The sequence below is a fragment of the Benincasa hispida genome, chromosome 10 (assembly GCF_027475165.1).
Source record: "Benincasa hispida cultivar pf3 chromosome 10, pf3_genome.v1.1, whole genome shotgun sequence".
NCBI lineage: Eukaryota > Viridiplantae > Streptophyta > Magnoliopsida > Cucurbitales > Cucurbitaceae > Benincasa > Benincasa hispida.
Window position 1 is genome coordinate 2170309 of NC_143487.1, and position 20080 is coordinate 2190388.

Here is a 20080-nt window from a genome sequence, read left to right on the forward strand (position 1 = left end):
CCACACTAATTCTCCCAAGTCCACCTCATCCTTTACCTTCCAAAACCAGAATATTAGCCCATCTGCTTTAACATCTCCCTCCTTCTCACAACCTTCTCTCTCAGCAGTTACATTCCACGAGGGCCATAAAAATTTACATGCTGGACCTACACACTCCACCTTAATCAACAACCAAAACCTTCCTTCTATTGAAACTGATACAGAGGGGTATCTTTCCAGCCCCACCAAGGAAGACGATTTCATTGTCCAGCCCCTTGATATGGCCATTTTCGGTAAATAGAAAATTTAGATATTTGTACCTTGTCGAAGTAAGGAACCATGGCATATATGTTTGGAATAGATTCCATTTTGAGAGAGTTGAAAAAGCACTATCTCGTTGAAAGGTTCTATACATCTGCCCTTTCTAATATATATAAAATAAATATAGTTATAAATCACTTACCAATTTACCCTCTCCCTCCTCTTCCACCAGATTTGAACCCAAAACAAAATCCAATAGCTTCCCCTATGGTCAACCATGGTTCCCCAATTAATGTCCTCCATCCAATTAATCAACAGCTGCCCCTTACTTCCCCCTCCTTACCCATTAATCTTCACGAATTGGCTTCTATATTGTCCCTACGTGGCCTATGTATTATGGCCATACCCTTGGTACCTCCCCCAACCCCAAAAACAAAAAAAATCACCAATACTACTAGCAAAAAGCCCAAACTTCAAAGGGAGTTACAAGGCCTTTTTTCATCCATCCACTATGATAAATCTGCCACCTTGGCGATTAGGGAGGGGCTTTTTGAGAATCCATGAAGTTCCTCACTTGGAATGTCTGGGGTCTCAATTCTTGGCGGAAGCGTGCTTTGGTTAAAAAGCTTATTCAGCAACACAACCCTGGTTTTGTCCTCCTTCAAGAAACAAAGCTGTCATCTGTTAATTCAACATTAATTAAATCCATCTGGAGTTCTTCTTTCATTGGTTGGACTGCTTTGGATGCTATTGATATATCTGAGGGTATTCTTATCTTATGGAATGAGCCGGATTTCTCAATTCTAGAGGTTATACAGGGACATTTTTTTGTTTCAATTCATGTTTTACTGGCTGATGATTTTTTCTTTTTGGCTTTCGGCAATATATGGCCCATCTGGAAATGTTTTTCAAGCTGATTTTTGGCAAGAACTTGATGATCTAGCTGATTTGGGTGGCGACAATTGGATTATTGGTGGTGATTTCAATGTCACTAGATGGTCTTGGGAAATGTCTCACGACTGGACAATTTCCTCCTATATGCGAGCCTTCAATCAATGGATTTCTAACTATCAGTTATGGGATATTCCGTTATCAAACGGGTGCTTTATGTGGTCGTGCTTAGGTCCTATTCAGTATTTATCTCTTCTTGATCGGTTTTTGCTCACTGAAAATTGTCTTTGTAAATTTGGAACAGTTACTCTCAAACGATTGGACCACATCACCTTCGACCATTTTCCTTTGGTCTTATCTTCTGGAAATATCGATTGGGTCCCTTGTCCCTTTAGATTTGAGAACTCTTGGTTGCAGGTGCCTTTTTTCTGCTCATTGGTGGAGAATTGGTGGAATTCCCATCAAGGCCACGGTTTTATGGCAAAGCTTCAGTGTCTGAAGAAAATTATTAGGGATTGGAATAATGTCCGTCGCATTGCAGTTAACAATCTTCCTTCTCTTGTTTCGCAATTAGCCAAATTAGATAATCTGGAAGATAATACTGCCTTTAATGAGGATCAATTGGCACGACGTTGCCTTCTACGTGAACAGATAGAAAATTTGACCATCCAAGATCATATTCATTAGCAGCAATGCTGTAAGATGAAATGGCTTCTTGAAGGTGATGAAAATACTATTGAGTGTTGCTTGGAGTTGTTAAAGAACTATCCGTTGGGACTTTCCACCCAAAGTCTACAAGAGATGGTCATTGTCTGTTATGTTTGGATTGTATTAATTTTAGATTTGATGAATCTGGGGGAACATAGAAAAATTATGAGAAAAGTGTTGATTTGGAAACAAAAAAGGTGATGAAATTACTAAGTTTTCCCCCAAAATTGCTACTGCTTGCCGCTGTAAGTCTTCCATTACAGAAATTCTGTCCCAGGATGGTTGTAGTCTTCTAAGTGCACATGATATTGAGAATGAATTTTTGTCATTCTACTCATCTTTATTCACAAAAGACAAGGATCAACACTTTCTTCCAACTAATGTTGAGTGGAATCCTATTTCGGCCTCTCAAGCTATGGACCTTAAGCGTCCTTTTACGGAAGATGAGGAATTTGTTGCTGTTTCTGGCCTTGGTGTCAATCCCCTGGTCCCGATGGTTTTACAGTTAAGTTTTTCAAATTTTTTTGGACTACTCTTAAATCTGATATGATGTTTGTTATTAATGATTTTTACACATCGGTGATTATTAATGTGAAGCTCAATGAGACTTATATCTGTTTGATCCTTAATAAAGTTGACTCAAGATCAATTACTGACTATAGACCTGTAAGCCTTATCCCATGTGCCTACAAAATTATTGCTCGTGTTTTATCCAATCGTCTGAAGAAGGTTCTTCCCTTATCCATTGCTGCCAATCAACTTGTTTTTGTGGAGAACAGACAGATTCTTGATGCTTCTTTGATGGCTAATGAGCTAATTGATGATTGGAATAAGAGAAATAAACCAGGGGTTGTCTTAAAACTGGACCTTGAGAAAGTCTTTGATACGGTTGATTGAGATTTTCTTGATTCTATCCTTCAAATCAAAGGGTTTGATAGTTGTTGGCGTGGCATAACTAGTGGAATTATTCCATCATGGTTAACGGTCACCCTCATGGTAAGATCATACCCACATGTGGAATTAGACAGGGGGACCCTCTTTCTCATCTTATTTATTCTTGTTGCTGATTGTTTGAGTCGTCTTCTTGACCATAGCTCCGCGTTGGGTCTTATTGTTACTCATTCTATTGGCCACTCGGCTTTCTCTTTGACCCATTTACAGTTCGTTGAAGACACTTTGCTATTTTCTACTGCTAACAGATCTGCTTTAAAGAACTTGTTTGATATTGTCCACATTTTTAAATGTGCTTTAGGGCTTAAAATCAACCTTGCTAAGAGTGAGCTCCTTGGGATTCATATTTTAGATTCTGATTTTGATTGGTTGTTGTGTTCCTTTGGTTGCAAAAAAGGCTCTTGGCCTGCTTCTTATCTGGGACTTTCTTTGGGGGGTAATTCTAAGACCGTTTCATTCTGGCAGCCCGTGGTTGAGAGAATACAACACATGTTCCATAATTGGAAGTATGCTTATATATCAAAAGGGGGTTGTCATACTCTCTTTCAAGCCACTCTATCTAGCCTTCCAACATATTACTTGTCTTTGTTTCAAGCTCCCTCTTTTGTTATTGGTCGCCTCGATAAATTGATTAGAGATTTTTTTTGGGAGGGTTATCGAGGTGAAGGAGGCCTTCATAATGTGAATTAGGAGATTTCTCAGCGTCCTCGATTATTGGGTGGTCTTGGCATTGGTAATTTTAAATGTCGAAACTCTCATTTCTTGCAAAATGGACATGAAGATTTCTTTCTGAGCGTGATGCTTTATGGAGGAAACTCATTGTTGCTAAATATTGTTCTATTGATTGTGTTTGGCCCTTGCCTATTTCTGATGGTTCTTCCAGAGCTCCTTGACGGTACATTAGTACTTTTGCTGATCTGATTGCCAATCAGATTTGTCGACGTATTGGTGATGGTTCTTCTACGTCTTTTTGGTTTGACTTTTGGCTTAGTTGTGGTGCCCTTGTCAATACTTATCCTAGGTTCTTTCGTCTTGTACAACCACTTGAGGTTACTATTGCTAATGCATGGGTCTCTTCTACATCTGCTTGGAATTTGAATTTTCGTCGTAAACTTACTGAGTTAGAGATTGTTGAATGGGCTTCTTTATCTCATCTCCTTGCATCTGTACGCTTACGTTCTTTCCCTGATGCTTGGTTGTGGCCTCTTGATCCTTCTATGGGCTTTACTGTTAAATCTCTTATGGTTGTTTTGATGGGTGCTATGGATTCGACTTTGACTGACCTTTATTCGACGATTTAGAAGGATAGATACCTCAAGAGGATTAAAATTTTTCTTTGGGAACTTAGCTGGGGTGCCATCAATACTGCTGATCATTTGTAGAGGCGAATGCCTTATATGTCTCTCTCTCCCCATTGGTGTTATATGTGTCATAAACAAGCTGAATCGTCGGTTCACTTCTTTTTCCATTGTCCTTTTGCTACTAGCTTTTGGAATCTTCTCTTGCCTGCTTTTGGTTGGTCCTTCACTTATCCTAATAATATTTCTGATGTCTTGACCTCTATTTTAGTGAGTCACCCTTTTTGTGGTACTAAGCAAATGCTTTGGTTGCCTTTCATTTGTGCGTTCCTTTGGTGCTTATGGGGTGAAAGGAATAGAAGACTTTTTAATTACACTTATTCTTCTAGTGTTCGTTTTTTAGAACTTGTTTGATCTATTGCTTTTTCTTGGTGTAAATTAGCACACCCTTTTGGACACTTCAGTTTATCTTTTCTAGTTAGTAATTGGAGATCTTTCTTGTAATATCCTTACTTGGGGTTTTCCCCTTTTATCAATGAAATGTTTCTTTTACCAAAAAAAAAAAAAAATTGTTGGATCTGATACAAATTTTCAAGCCCACAAGTGATGGGGAGTGTTGAAGTGTTTATATAATTAAATTTCCCATAACCTATTAGCTTGGACTCTTGGGTCAATTGAAACCTTTACCTTTGAACTAAGTGGAACTTGATCATATAATTTATGTTTTTTATATAGATTAATAATTTATTCTTGGATATCTACTTCAACAAAGTTGGTGCAAAATTTTTGGAGCTTCAACTCAACCAGTCTCTTTATTTATTTTTAAAACTTGAAGTCTAATCACATTTTTCTTCTATTCAATTTATAGGTTGACTATGTTGTTAACATCAAAGAAGCTGAAGTGATTTTGCAAAGATCGATAACAGAGCACAGGTTTAGTTATTGTTCAATTCTTTATGCAGGTGCTTTCAAACAGGAAAATTTTTGAAAATCATGAGGGGTTTCCCCCAATAAATAGTTGTTTTTATTTATTTTTGCAAGATTTTATTCTGGATTAGTGGTTTAATGTTTTCCGTTTACAATGTGTAGAAAATGGAAGAATAGAAATATTAATCTCTTTTTTCTCTTATTAAATATGTGCAGATTAGGTCTTTGTATATAGGAGAAAGACTTTTTACAAATATGGAAAGAATAAAGACAATAAAGGAAGAATAAATATTCATATACAAATCTAGAAATTCCAACACTCCCCCTCAAGCTGGTTGGAAGATATCTTCCATAGCCAGCTTGTCAATCAATCGTCAAATAGTTTCTTTGGAAGGCCTTTAGTTATTACATCAACAATTTGCTCTGATGTAGGAAGATAGAGAATATATATTGTTCCTGCTTCAATTATTCTTTAATAAAATGCTTATCAACCTCAATATGTTTTGTTCTATTGTGTAGAACTGGATTATGGGCAACAGAAACTGCAGCTTTATTGTCACAATAAATCTGTATAAGTGTAGTCAAAGAAATCTTCAACTCTTCAAGTATCTTTTTGATCCATATGCCCTCACAAATTCCATGAGCCAAGGCTCTAAACTCACTTCAGCATTACTTCTGGCCACCACATTTTTGTTTTTTTACTTCTCCAAGTAACCAAATTTCCTCCAATGAAGGAACAATAACTAGAGGTAGATCTTCTATCTGTAGTACTTCAAGCCCAATCTGCAATTCTATTTGGAAGTTATTCCTTTTAAATAGAATACCTTTTCCATGAGACCCTTTCAAATATCTTAAAATTCCGTAGGCAACTTCAAAATGAGTCTGGTGTGAAACCAAAAATCTAATATTTTGAATCAATGAATCTCTCCTCAAAATGAGGGAAGAGACTTTATTTATAGAGAAAGATTACAAATTTGTTCAAAACTAACAAACTAACTATAGTTAAAGTCAAAACTAACAAATTATAAAGAAGTAAGCCTTCTAGTTACATCAAATCCACCCCCTCAAGATTGGACTCGTCCACGAGGCAATTAGGATGCTAAATGGAAGCTGTCCGGAGCAAAATAAGGCTTCAAGTCAGACACGTTGAATACTGGATTAATGTGTAAAGGATGGAGTACTTGATTCATGAGTCTCATGAAAATGCTTGGAGCATGACTAGCCATTCGAATAATCCTTTATTGGTCTTGAAAGTCGTCTTCCATTCATCACCCGGTCGTATTCTTATTTGGTGGTATCCACTCTTCAAATCCACCTTAGAAAAGATCAATGCTCCTCCAAGTTGGTCAAATAGATCACTTATACGAGGGATTGGAAAACGGTAATTCACGGTGATTCAATTAATGGCTCTATTGTCTACACACATTCTCCAGCTTCCATCTTTCTTTGGAGTTAGTAGGGCCGAGACTGCACACGGGCTTAAACTTGGTTGAATATGCCTTTGTTGAGTAACTCCTCGATGTGTTGGTGAAGGATTTCGTATTCCTTAGGACTCATTCTATAGTGAGGCAAGTTTGGTAGTGTAGCTCTCGGGATTAGGTCAACGTGGTGTTGAATATTTCTCAATGGGGGCAGCCCCTCGGGTTCTCCTTTAAGGAGGGGGAATTCATCGAACAATTCTTGTATCATCGAAGGGTTCCCATTCTCTTGTATTTCCTCGGACTTATCAACAACAACAAGTCCTAATATATCTTCTTCTCTTTCTTTCATCGAAGTTTTTCCACTAATTGTTATAAACAAGTGGTTGTTGTTTTCCTTTTTCACCTTTATGCCTTTATCATTCTTCTTGTTTAGTGGAAGTAGGACCACTTTCTTGCCCATCCAATTAAACTCGCATGTATTCTCTCTCCCCTTGTGTAAGGTTCAAGTATCATATTGCCATGGTCTCCCTAACAATATGTGACATACATCCATTTCCAATACATCGTATACTATTTGGTCCTTGTAGCTATTACCAATTGAAAGGGGAATGGTGCAAATTTCACTTACTTATGCCTCGCCACCTTTCTTTACCCATGCTATCTTGTATGGGTTTGGATGAATCTCCATTTTGAGATTTAGAACCGCCACTAGCTGTTTGGAGAATCTCGCTACTTCCATTGTCTATGATGACATTGCATACCTTGTTTTGAAAAGACAATGCCTTTGGGGGTTCAAATCTTCTTTAGGAGTGATTAACATTCTTTGTGCCAAGAAGAGGAATGCTTTCGATGTGGCCAAATTGGTCACTATCTAATGCATGCCCCCAACGAAAAACAATAGCTTACATAGAAGAGGAAGAAAAAGTGATGGCTGAAAACAATGAAGAACTAAACCCATTGTAACTTGGCAAGTCAATTTTCGTCTTGAAATCATTGTCCTCACGTCTCTCACCCCTTCCTCTTCTTGGCACAAAGAATTCTTCTTCTTGATCATATTCACTAGATGAATCCCAATCTTGGTTTTCTTGATATCTTTCTTGGCCAATTGGTTGTCTTCTTAGATTTTCATGGTTCTGTCTTTGAATTCTTGGATGTCTTTCTTCAAATATTTCTTGCTGGTTTTGGCCATTTCTTGCCCGTCCGCCGCCTCTTCTTCCTCTTCCTCCCCATTCTTGATCAGCTGGTTCAATATTCTCTCGATTTTGAGGTGCGGTTGCAAGAATTTCAACCCTTTTAGCGAGGGTTTCCATGCTTTCTTGAAGGTTTGTTAAGGTGCCATGAATTCCCTCCAATGAGTTCTCAACGGACAGCAAGTGTTGGGTTGAGGTTCTTGGAGAGAGGGTGGGAGTATCTCCACCTCTTGTTCTTGCCTGTGTACATCTCCTTCGATTGGTTGATGGGCTCTCCTTCCCGCCATCGATTCCCAAATCTTGGAGCGCTCTAATACCAATTTTGGTGTGAAACCAAAAATCTAATATTTTGAACCAATGAATCTCTCCTCAAAATGAGGGAAGAGGTTTTATTTATAGAGAAAGATTACAAGTTTGTTCAAAACTAACAAACTAACTATAGTTAAAGTCAAAACTAACAAACTAACTATAGCTAATTAAAAAAGCAAGCCTTCTAGTTACATCAGAGTCGGTTCAAGAGTATGCATAAACTGACTAACCATGCTCACAGCAAATGCAATATCAGGACGTGTATGAGATAGATAAATTAATCTACAAACAACCCTCTGATATCGTTCCTTGTCCTTTATTTCTTCTGCTTTTGCTGCTAGAAGCTTTATATTAAGTTCAATAGGAGTTTTTGTAACCTTGCAACCAAGAAAGCTTGTTTCTTTAAGTAAGTCGACGACATACTTTCTTTGGTTAACAAAGATCCTCTTTGATCTTGCAAATTCCATTCCTAGGAAATATTTCAACGTTCCCAAGTCCTTAATTTGAAATTCACAATCCAGTTTTTTTCTTGAGATCAGCTAAGCTTGCTTCATCATAACCTGTGAGAATAATATCATCTACATAAACAATTAAAATTGAGATTTTATTATTCTCTGAATGTTTATATAATAATGTATGAACTGCTTGACTTTGAAGAAATCCATAACTGGACACAACTTTTCCAAAACACTTAACTCAAGCTCTTGGGGACTGTTTAAGACCATAGAGAGATTTTTTTAATTTGCAAATTTTACTACAGCCAAGCTCCTTCTCAAAACCTGGTCGTAAGTTCATAAACACTTCTTCCTCAAGATCACCATTCAGAAAAGTATTTTTCACGTGAAGTTGGTAAAGCGACCAATCTAAATTAACTACAAGAAACAAAAGGACTCTAAGAGTTAATTTTTACATGGACAAATGTTCTCCGATAATCGATTCTATATGTCTGAGTGAATCCTTTAGCTACCAGTCTGGCCTTGTATCTTTCAACACTACCATCAGCATGACACTTTATTGTAAACACCCATTTGCACTCCACTGGTTTCATATTCTTAGGTAATTTGACTATTTCCCAAGTTCCATTTTGTTTTAGAGCATTCATCTCCTCCATAACTGCTAATTTCCATTTTGGATCGTCTAAAGCCTCATGTATATTCTTTGGGACAAACAAGCCATCAATCCTGGATGTGAAAGATCTATGACTATTTGACAATTTTTGATATGACAAAAAGTTTACAATAGGATATTTGGTACAACCTTGAATATCTTTTTTAAGGATAATGGGAACATTAAGATCAAACACTACTGGAAAAGTAGTTGGAGTAGTTGAAGGAGTAGGAATAGAAGAAGAATTACTAGTTTCAGTCGTCGGGGTCTCAGATAGGTCTTGTGAAGGACCAACCATCTTGTCTTGGTTCCCTTTATTGAATTTTCTTCTAGTATAAAACTTAAACTCAGGCACTTGATCGATATGATCATTTTATAGTATTTCTCCCCTTGATTGAGAAGTTTCTACATTTGGCATCATAGAACTAGTAACACTTGAACAATTAGGATTGAAAAAAGGAATACAACATCCCCAAAATTTTCTTCCAAATTTGGTTTCTCCCCTGAAGAAAATTTTGGGGAAAATAGGGTTGATTTTCTAAAAAAGACACATCCATACTCACAAAGAGTTTTTTTGTCAGAGGATCAAAACACTTGTAACCTTTTTTATTTGAAGAGTAACCCACAATAATGCATTTAACAGCCCTATGATCAAGTTTGGACCGGAATTGATCAGGTATGTGAACATAAGTAGTACACCCAAAAACTTCGAGGGGTAATTCAAAATATATGTGGGATGTTAGAAATTCTTTTTAAGGTAGTCGATGGGAGTCTTAAAATTCAAGATCTTACTAGGCATTCTATTTATTAGGTAGGTAGCTGTGAGAATTGTTTCCTCCTATAGATATTTTGGAATTTGCATATAAAACATTATAGCACGTACCACTTCAAGTAAATGCCTATTTCTTCTTACAACAACCTCATTTTTTTGGGGAGTATCCCGACATGTAGACTGATGAATAATACCTTTGTCTTTAAAAAAAAAAACTCATTAAAGTACTCAATTCCATTATTAGAGTGTAAAATGCAAGTTTTGGTTTGAAATTGAGTTTCATTCATATTATAAAAATGTTTAAAAATGTCTTTCACCTCAGATTTTATTTTATTTTATTTATTTATTATTTTTTTTGCATTAAATAAACCCAAGATAAATGAGTATGATCATCAATAAAAGTAACAAACCATCTTTTTCCACTATGAGTCGTACTTCTAGAAGGACCTCAAATATCGGTATGAATTAAATAAAAAGGTTTTGAAGCCTTGTAAAGTTTTGGAAAATATGTGGACCAATAATCTTTTGCTAAAATGCAACTTTCACAATCAATGCCCTTAAATAAATTTGAAAATAAATATCTGAGATAAGAAAAACTAGGATGTCCTAGTCTATGATGCCACGGTATAATTTGTTCTTTAACAGAAAGAGAATTGATACTACTAAGACCTTGAGTTATTTTATTGCTGGAAGAACCTTCATCAAAGTGGTAGAGACCATCAAGCATCTTAGCATTCCCAATCACCCTCCCCGAATCCTGATCTTGACAAATGCAATAAGATTCAAAGATTGTAACACAATTAGAATCTTTGGAAAGTTTAGAAACGGATAAAAGATTACAGGCTAATTTTGGAACATGTAAGACAGACTGGAGAGATATTTTCAGTCAATTTAATAGTTCCTTTTTTTGCAATAGAAGAAAAACTGCCATCGGCAATTCTAATTTTCTCATTGCAAAGTAATGGAGAGTATGAATTAAAAGAAGCATTAGTCGTGATATGAAGCTCCGAAATCAATAATCCACGGAGATGATTTACTACGCGAGTCTTGGGACCCGTGTGAGTCAAAGAAACACATGAATTATTAGAGGGAAAATTGGTGGTTGACAGTTGTAAGATTTGATGAATTTGCTCTTGTAACATGGTAGAAGATTTAACAAATAGTAGAAATCCACCCAAAAAGAAAGAGTTTTTAAACCAAATCCAAATAGAAGCAACCCAAACCGGTTTGAACCTAACCAGGAGTGAACCAAGCTAGAATTTGAACCAACTAAAAAATAAAATTTGAACCAAAAATAAAAAATAAAACCAGTAGACTAAGCCAGACCAAATGTTGAACCAATTGTCGGATTGGACCGAATCAAATCAGGAGTTAACCAAACCGAAAGGTGAATCAGGCCAGAACAAAAAAACTATAGACACGATCATGAGTAGCTACTTCGACGGGAGACAACGCGAGCAGCAGTGGACAACATGATCTTCGACTCGACAACAGAGGGCAAGGCACCAATGACGATGGCGGAAGACATGAACGACAACGTCGACGATGGAGAATCACATGAGCACAAAACTCACGTCGAACGCGTCTTCTTCCACTGGCAACAGCGCTTCAACACAGTAGAGGATGGTGGCTGTTTTAAGGTGGACTAGCGGCAGTGGTGGTCGTTCCAAGACTGACTAGAAATGGTAGTGGTACCTTAGGGCTACAATGACAATACCCTAGAGAAGTTGTCTTGAGATTGTTGGAAGTTGAGTGTGTTGTTTCACTTGTCAGCTAGGGCTCCAACAATGGTGATCATTAGGTGATGGCTAGGGTTTTCTGGGGGCCACTAGGATTTTATTGCTGAGGAAGAAAAGGTGTGGTGGCTAGGGTTTTCTGGTGGTGGTGTTAGTGGCTAGCGTTTTGCCAAGATTTACCTGCTCTGATACCATGTAGAAATTGGAGGAATAGAAATATTAATCTCTTTTTTCTCTTATTAAATATATGAAGATTATGTCTTCTTATATAGGAGAAAGACCTTTTACAAATATGGAAAGAATAAAGATAATAAAGGAAAAATAAATATTCTATACAAATACAATGAAAAATCTTTCTTAAGTAGTATGGTGAAGGTTCCAAATTATCTTCTCCTTCACCGTTGGCCATCCCTTTGTGTTTGTGGCATTACTTGGAGCTTCTTCAAGATTTCTTAGTATACCCTTTGTGAGATTTTTTTCCTCTTTGGGTCTAGATATGGATGTCCTTTCTTCTTGGAGAAGTCAAAGCTCTCTCTGGAGATTTTGGTTGGAGAGATTAATTTTAATGTAGTAAACAGATATGTTATTGCTCTCAAGTGCTTGTGACTTTATTGCTTTTAGTGTTTTATTTGGGGAGGGTCTTTTGCCATTGCTTTCTTTCCTTTTGATATCTAGTTGTGATATTTCTACAATTTCCCCAGCTTCCATGGTTCCATATCATTAACTAAACCATTCTAATCTTGGTTTTCTGTAAGTACTGATGTTATTTCTCGTTCCTTCTGATTAATATTTTTTAAGCATTATATCATTGATACTAATCTAGTTGATTCAGAAATCTAGTTTTATCAGTGTTATGGATATATTTTCTTTGCTCTTCTATGTTGGATAGTAAGGATTCAGACTTCAGTTCTATCTCAGAAAGTTTGCATTAGGTCCAAACTTTCTTTGTTTGTTACATTAAACTGATTATGCCTTTCAGGAGCATAAACCATGGACCTATTCTAGCTGTAATTCAATGTCCAAATGTACAACGGCTGAAGTCAGGTGTAGGAGTGTTAGATGATTTTCCATGCGTGACCATTCCTTCTAATGCTCGTGATAACCAATATCAGGTAGTCTTCTAAGCTATAGCTTTTTTTTAAAAAAAAATATTTTAGTTTCTTTATAAGAAACGATTTCATTGACAAATGAAAGCGGAGAAAACCCGACACCTATAGGTGATAAGCTATAGCTTCTTTACTTGGTAGGTTATACTTGAGTTATGATTTTATTTAAACTCAATCTGAAATTTATCCTAGTGAATTACCAATTATTCTTTCGTAGTTAAAAGGAAATAATGCATTACCAGATTAGCTTAGTGCTCAAGTCCACAGGCTACTCTGTACACTGCATTTGTTTTTTAAGAGAAAGCAAGAGAAGTAGGAGATATTGAGGGTAAATATTCATAATATTTGTGTATGATATATTCGGATAAGTCGATACCTAAGCCTCTCTATGCAAAATCAGCAAGAATAGTATATGTGTCTATATATATGTATATGTACATATATTATATACGAACTCTAACTTGTAAAGTGTTCAGATTTCTTAAACTAGTTACTGAACATGCGTTAGATGTATTGCACTATATGATGTGTGTGCGTTACAGGTTCTTGGTTGGCAACAAACAGCTGCAAAGATTGGCATGCAACGTTGTGCTGCATCATCCCAATGGTTGCATGAGAGAATCTCTCTTGCAAGATATGCCCATGTAATTTCTTTTCCCTCCTCCAAATTCTTTATTTGTAAGTGTGTTGATGTGAACCTTACTGTTGGAATCATATTTGGCAGGTTCCATTAGGAAATTTTGAACTTGATTGGCTAATTTTTACAGCAGATATATTTTTTTCAAGAGCATTACATGATCAACAGCAGGTTTGTTTGTTTGTTTTGTTTTTTTTTAATTCTTAACTATCTTTAGGTCCGTTCTATTTTATATTTCCTTGTTGGCTATGCTGGCTTAAAGAATTAGTTGATTGATTGAAAAAGTTTCCGAAAAAATTGCCTTCATCAATTTTCTTTTCTTTCTTTTTTATAATATGGTTTGGTTGGACTTTTTCCAACTTGAGAATTTTAAAATTTGATTACTAGGTACTTTGGATATCGGATGATGGCGTTCCAGATATAGGAGGCATTAACATAGAAGATGTGTGTTTTGCTGATGAGGTTTGTTACATAGATGGCACTTATAAATTTTAATCTATGAAGACTAGACCTTATCCCGTCTAGCACAAACTAACTGAACAATTGTATTTTTGGATTCTATTTTTAATATGGTTTTATGTACATGCTCACTATACTCCTTACTTTGCCCTCGTTCAATGAGTATGCCATTGGGTTCTTTGTAATAGGTCCAACAGCCTATTCGGACGTACCCTGGAGCATATAGAAAAGTTTCTGTGGAGCTTAAGGTTGAGTATTTATTTATGCATTCCTTTCATGATAAAAGTTTAAGCGGCAGTATTTAGGTATCTTTACCCCGACCCACGCAGATCCATCATTTGGCTGTCAACGCTCTGTTGAAGAGCAACCAAGTGAATGAAATGGAAGGAGGTAGTTTGTTTGGCTTTGAACGTGATATGCAATGTGGGTCCCAGCTTTCTAATGAAGAAGGTGCCTTCGATGAGGCTGCTTCATGTGCTCCGGCATTTCGTGTCCTGAAACAATTGATACAAAGGTGTCTTGCAGATGCAGTTACATCTGGAAATGTATATGCTGATGCAATTTTGCGGCATCTGTACAGATGGATTTGCAGGTTTCTGTTTGTTGGCATACTGATTCTATCTCATGTCAAACTTGGCTCGTTGACAATGTTCATTTGTTTTTTTGCCTTTGCCTTCCAGCCCCCAATCAAAACTTCACGACCCAGCCCTTCATCGTTTGCACCACAAGGTATGCATGAATGTTCTTAGAAGCTAAATAAACTTCAAGTTAATTCAAATATACTTTTAGTTGGATGTTCTACCATTTATGTGTAAAAGTTAGTTGTCAACATTTGGTCTTTATTGTCATTATTATTATTATGTTTATATGTTATAGGTCTTTCTTCTATATAAGAAGACTTAGATTGCATGGTTTAATATATATCAATATGTTTTTGTCATCTCAAACTTAAGATAGTATCAAAGGAGGAGGTTTTGTATTCGAACTCTAGCAATGTCATTTTCTCTCTAGTTAGAATTGATTTCTACATGTTGAGCATTCTACAAATTTTGAAGCTCATAGCCTCACAGGTGAAGGAGAGGTAAATTATTGATATAATTAATTTTACTGTAATCCATTAGGTTAAACCAGCTTGATTGATATAAGTTGGCTATGGAAGACATCTTTAAATCAACTTGAGTAGTGTTGAAATTTCTACTATTTTTGTGTAATAAGTTAAGTTGTCAATAATTAATCTTTATTGTCATTATTTATTTATTTATTTATTTTATATGTAATAAGTCTCTCGTCTACCTAAGGAAGTGTCAGTTGCTTGGTTTAAACCAACTTGAGTAGTGTTGAAAGTTTTTTAATAAAAGCTATTGCGGGAAAACCCTCCACTGCATTTGTTATAAAAGAAGAAAAACACTCCACTGCACATCATGCCTTGTTGTAGTTATTTACTGTTTCTACTTAAATACTTTATATTAGAGTTTCTTATAGAAAAAAAAAAATCAAATACTTTGTATTTGTAATCAGTGCTGTTTCAATGGACTGATCGACTCTTTGAAATTTTTTGTTATAATTGCTGTTGTTAGGTTATGCAAAAGGTGTTTGCTCTTTTGTTGGCTGAGTTGCGCAAATTAGGTGCCACCATTATATTTGCAAACTTCTCAAGAATTATTATAGACACGGGAAGGTTTGATCTCTCTTCTGCTAAAGCATACTGTGATAGCTTGCTGAAAACTGTACAAACAAGGTTGTTCTTCTTCTCTTGAAACTCTTCCCTTAAGCATGCTTAGTTTGTATTCTGTTTTTTTTTTTTTCTAATTATTTTTCCTTTTATTTAGGGATCTGTTCGAGTGGATTGAGCTGGAACCATTACAGTTCTGGTACTCCCTGTTATTTATGGATCAGGTTTGATGATGTCTTATCTCAATGTTCATGATTCCCTTTGTTCTTGTCATGAGTCATCCCTCCCCACTCAGCTGGCTTCTTGATTGTTTGTTTGTTTGTTTGTTTTCTTTTCGTTTCTGAGGGAGGGTGGTGGTTGGAACTTTTCACTGGTAGCAGCAAATGTAATAGAAGTTCCTTCATATATCTTACAGCCTTTCCAAATTACATTTGCCAAACTTATTTTTCTGGCATTATTTATTCATTTGTGGAAATCCAAAATGTTTGCTTTAGTCTTTAGTTTTAGCTTGAAATTCGGTGGCCGTTGTTCAATCTTAGAAATATTAATACGGGACCCATATGTGAAGGCCCTCTCTCAGGTATTATTCTCCTTATACCTAGCATTTTTTATACTGACATACAAGATATCTTGAAGATCCTGAGTTTAAAGAATCTTAATTTATATAGCTTCTGTTGAGGATGATATATTCTACCTGATCCAATATTGGCAAAAGAAATCAAAATATACGAGCATTTCATTCTTTTTTCTTTTAATTATTTTAATTGTTGAGCTATTTAAGCTTTTCCCCTCCAAATTTCTATTATACTATTCAGATATATATTTCTATTTGTCACTTCTATTTTAGTATAACTATGGTGGAATCCCGGCAAAAGATGATGAGAGCACAGATATTGAATCTCAAGTTGATATAGTGGCCAACTGGAACATTGCCGAGTATCTACCCAAGAAGATTCAGGTAACTTTAATACTTGAGCTTTATTAGTTACTTACTCGGTGATTGATAGGCTGAAGAATTCTTTGTGTGCTTTCAGTAGCAAGGAATTTTTTTCGACATTACAGTTAAATCTGATAGTTTATTCGGGTAAAATGACTTCTGAATGTTTTACAGTCATCTGATAGTTTCTTTCTTCTCGACGTTGCAGGATCACTTTGTTTTTATCATCTCCCAGTTTTTGTATATTCCATGGAATTATGCAACCAAGCAAGCTGCAGCAAGAGCATCATTGTATGGTGATGACACATGTACCCCATCCATTACTGTTGGAGCTGCTGAATCGTTTGAATCTCATGTGACAGAAAATCTGAAAGAACAGGTATTAATTCTTTCTGCTGCAAGTATACTCATGTTTTTCTCAAAATTTCATAATTAGATATTTATTATGTTCATCTTGACTCTCAGTTAAGCTCTTACTTCAGTGACAAAATGTTGGGAATTGTTCGTGACATTGTTCTTCATATGAAAGGAAAGGACAAGAACACCCAGGATATTTTACCAGAACAACCTTCTGGTAATATCCACAAAGGAGATGCTGCATTGGAATTCATTAAGCTCGTCTGCTCTGTTTTGGCTCTTGATCAAAATGTCCAGCATGATGTTCTGGTATCATCGTCTAAACCAAGCTTCATTCTAATTCTGTAGCACGTTAATTTAATCATTCAAGTACTATTTACCATCCTCATATGAGAACATGGTGGTTTTTAGCTCTATCTTCCCTCGGCTTCATTATGGAGAAGCCATGATTCCTACGAGTTCCTTTAACAACCAAATGTTGTAGGGTCAGACGGTTGTCCCGTGAGATTAGTCGAAGTGCACGTAACTAGTCCGGACACTCACGAATTCAGAAAATAAAATAAAATGGAGAAGCCAGGGTTGCGTTTTTGTTTTTGTCCTTGACATTTTATAGAACAGACTTAGAATCCAAGAGGTAGCTAAAGAGAAAAGGAAACTCACCAGTCAAGACTCACTGATATAAAGGGGAGAAAAACAACAGCTGTAGAACAAGTATCCTTTTCTCTCTTGGTTCCTCCTAAGTTTATCTTAGCTAAATGTTTATTAGATAAACATGAAGTCCTATCTCAAAACCAATTGGTAATAAGAGGAGTAATTCATTTATTTATGAAGATCGTAAGGTCTCTCCATCCTTTTGATATGAGATCAACTTGATGGTGCCTCTTTAGGTTCACCATCTTGGGTCTGATTTTTTAATCTTTGACTGAATACACGTTTGGGCTTCATGGACTCTGATACCATATTATATATTATATAAAGCTAGGAGTACCTCTCCATTCTTTCCATATGGGATCTTTAACATGCTCTCTCAAGATGGTGCCTCATTGGATTTACCATCTTGGGTTGGTTTTTGAATTTTTGACCAAATATTCGTTTAGGCTTCATGGACTGTGATACCATATTATATAAAACAAGGGAACTTATCTCAAAATCCATCAACAATAGGAAGAGCTATACATGTATCTTATAAAGATTGCGATATTTCTCAATAATATTGTAGAATCCTCAACGATGTTTTAGTTCTTGAACTTTTTTGTTCAGTCTGGTATCCCTAATTGTACGTCATGTAAATTGCAGTCCAAGTTGGCTTAGAACAGCAGTCCATTAGCTAACAATAGTCTTGTGCTCTTGTTAATATTTTCCCTATTGTACAGGTAATGAGGAAAAATTTACTGAAGTTTGTGCGTGTAAGAGAGTTTGCACCAGAAGCTGAGTTTTCTAGTTCCAGCCCGTCCATAATCTTACCCAACGTTATTTGCAGGTATGCTAATGATAAACTTGCTAAATATGGCATGTCTACTCCAAATTCAATTGTCTTGCAGCAGAAAAATCAATATAAATGGGCAAAATATTTTATTATTACTCAATAATGTCTATAAATCCGTCTCTACCTTTCGCTTCTCAAACCTAAGTTTACAGCGCATGAATGGCTCAGGTATTGAATTTTATTTCTTACCCTTTCTTTTGGTTATGAGAGCAGCTATTGTGACGATTGTCGAGATCTGGACTTGTGCCGCGACTCAGCTTTACTAGCACAGGAATGGCACTGTGCTGTGCCACAATGTGGACAGCCATACGACCAAGAAATGATAGAGAACGCTCTGCTTCAAATCGTGCGGCAGAGGGAGCGTTTCTATCACGTGCAGGATCTGGTATGCATTCGCTGCAACCAAGTCAAAGCAGCTCATTTATCAGAACAGTGTGCTTGTGCCGGCACATTTAAATGCAAAGAAGATGCAACAGAATTTTTCAGCAAGATGCAGATTATTCTTAATGTAGCCACTCGTCAAAAGTTTCAACTATTGCAAGAGTTCACCTCGTGGATCTTAGAATCATGAATTGCTAATTTAGCCATCTAACAAATTTTATCCTAACCGATGCTCTCAGTGGCTTTGCTCAAGCATTTCTGGAACTGAAATTCAAGGGAAGTGATCAAACCTGCAGCAAAGTAATCATAATTGAATCAATTTTGTTAAAAGTACTTATTCTAAAATCACTGCTAAGCCTGCTCCGAAAAGCTTGGATCCAGCCTTAATGCATGATACTGTTGTATATTAGGGAACGGATCATGGCACTGTATGATGAGTATTTCTCATAGTTATTACAATTTTTACAGTACAAGTTAGATTTGAACCTTCTACTTAAAATTTAGGTGAGTGCTATAACATTTAGGTCTGTATGAAAAAGTTGTATATAAATATTTGTAGATCAATTAATTTTGTTTAATGTTTTTAACATATATTGCATTTGAAAGCAATTGCTATATTTACTATTTGCATGTTTGTCGTAAAGGTTTGCCAATTGTATAGCTGGTTAAGGAAATTGATTACCAAAAATGGTGATTCAAGTAGTTTTGATTAATTACATTAATTTTAAATCCTTCGCTTATTAATTATTGGTCAATATTATATTATCTATCAATTATGAGTAGATTTTTTCTCCTATGTAGAGTTGGCAATGGGTGGAGTTGGGATGTATTCTCCATCTCCGTCCCATGGGGATTTTTAATCTTCATTCTTACCCAATTTTCCGTTTTGAGGAGTTGGGGTCGGGGAATCCCCATTCAGGGATGAGTTCCCGTAGGGAAAAATTTTGTCTATTATTCTTTTTATTTTTAATTATTTTTATTTAAAATCAATAATTTTTATATTTATATTGAAATGGTACAGTTTTAGGTAACAAGTTGGTATTATTATTGTTTTATTTATTAAATTAATATTTATTTTTTTTAATATTTCTTTATTTTAAAATTTAATAAAAAGTTAAAAGTTTAATTATATTATGAAATGAAATAAAAGTATGTAAAAAACAAAAACAAAAACAATAGATTTAAGCTATTGTTATATATATATATATATATATATATATACACACAAATAAATATATGTATTAGAAAAATTAAAAAAATCATTCGGGATGGGGACGGCGATGGTGTGGGGATATCTTTCCCATCCCCGGTTCGGACACCTATTTTGGGTCCTCGATTTGACCCTATCCTTGATCAAATTGGGGATTTATTGCCTCGATCGGGTTGGGTATCTGTGGGACCCGACTTCGTGGAGATTTTTTGCCAATCCTAGGGCTAAGTTAAAAAGTATTATACCATCTAAGACAAATGATATATGTTCTAAATTTGAATTTTA

The 20080-nt window shown here is 35.9% G+C and overlaps 1 protein-coding gene across 3 annotated transcripts in view; it reads left to right on the top strand.

The window, feature by feature from the left end:
• The window catches only part of LOC120088115 (DNA polymerase epsilon catalytic subunit A-like), a 49458-nt gene extending 30264 nt beyond the window's left edge, over positions 1-19194 (top strand). For 2 of the 3 annotated variants that reach the window (XM_039045186.2, XM_039045188.2), the window contains 15 exons: positions 4957-5021; positions 12530-12662; positions 13199-13300; positions 13381-13464; positions 13681-13755; positions 13941-14000; positions 14082-14344; positions 14433-14481; positions 15330-15490; positions 15582-15648; positions 16272-16382; positions 16570-16740; positions 16827-17027; positions 18092-18198; positions 18418-19194. In XM_039045186.2, the coding sequence (XP_038901114.2) occupies positions 4957-5021; positions 12530-12662; positions 13199-13300; positions 13381-13464; positions 13681-13755; positions 13941-14000; positions 14082-14344; positions 14433-14481; positions 15330-15490; positions 15582-15648; positions 16272-16382; positions 16570-16740; positions 16827-17027; positions 18092-18198; positions 18418-18775 (2007 nt within the window). In that variant the 3' untranslated portion in view covers positions 18776-19194. Of the gene's footprint in view, positions 1-4956; positions 5022-12529; positions 12663-13198; positions 13301-13380; positions 13465-13680; positions 13756-13940; positions 14001-14081; positions 14345-14432; positions 14482-15329; positions 15491-15581; positions 15649-16271; positions 16383-16569; positions 16741-16826; positions 17028-18091; positions 18199-18417 lie in introns of those variants that run through there. The other variant, XR_016524053.1, reaches the window with a different exon arrangement.
• The last annotated feature ends 886 nt before the right edge of the window (positions 19195-20080 follow it).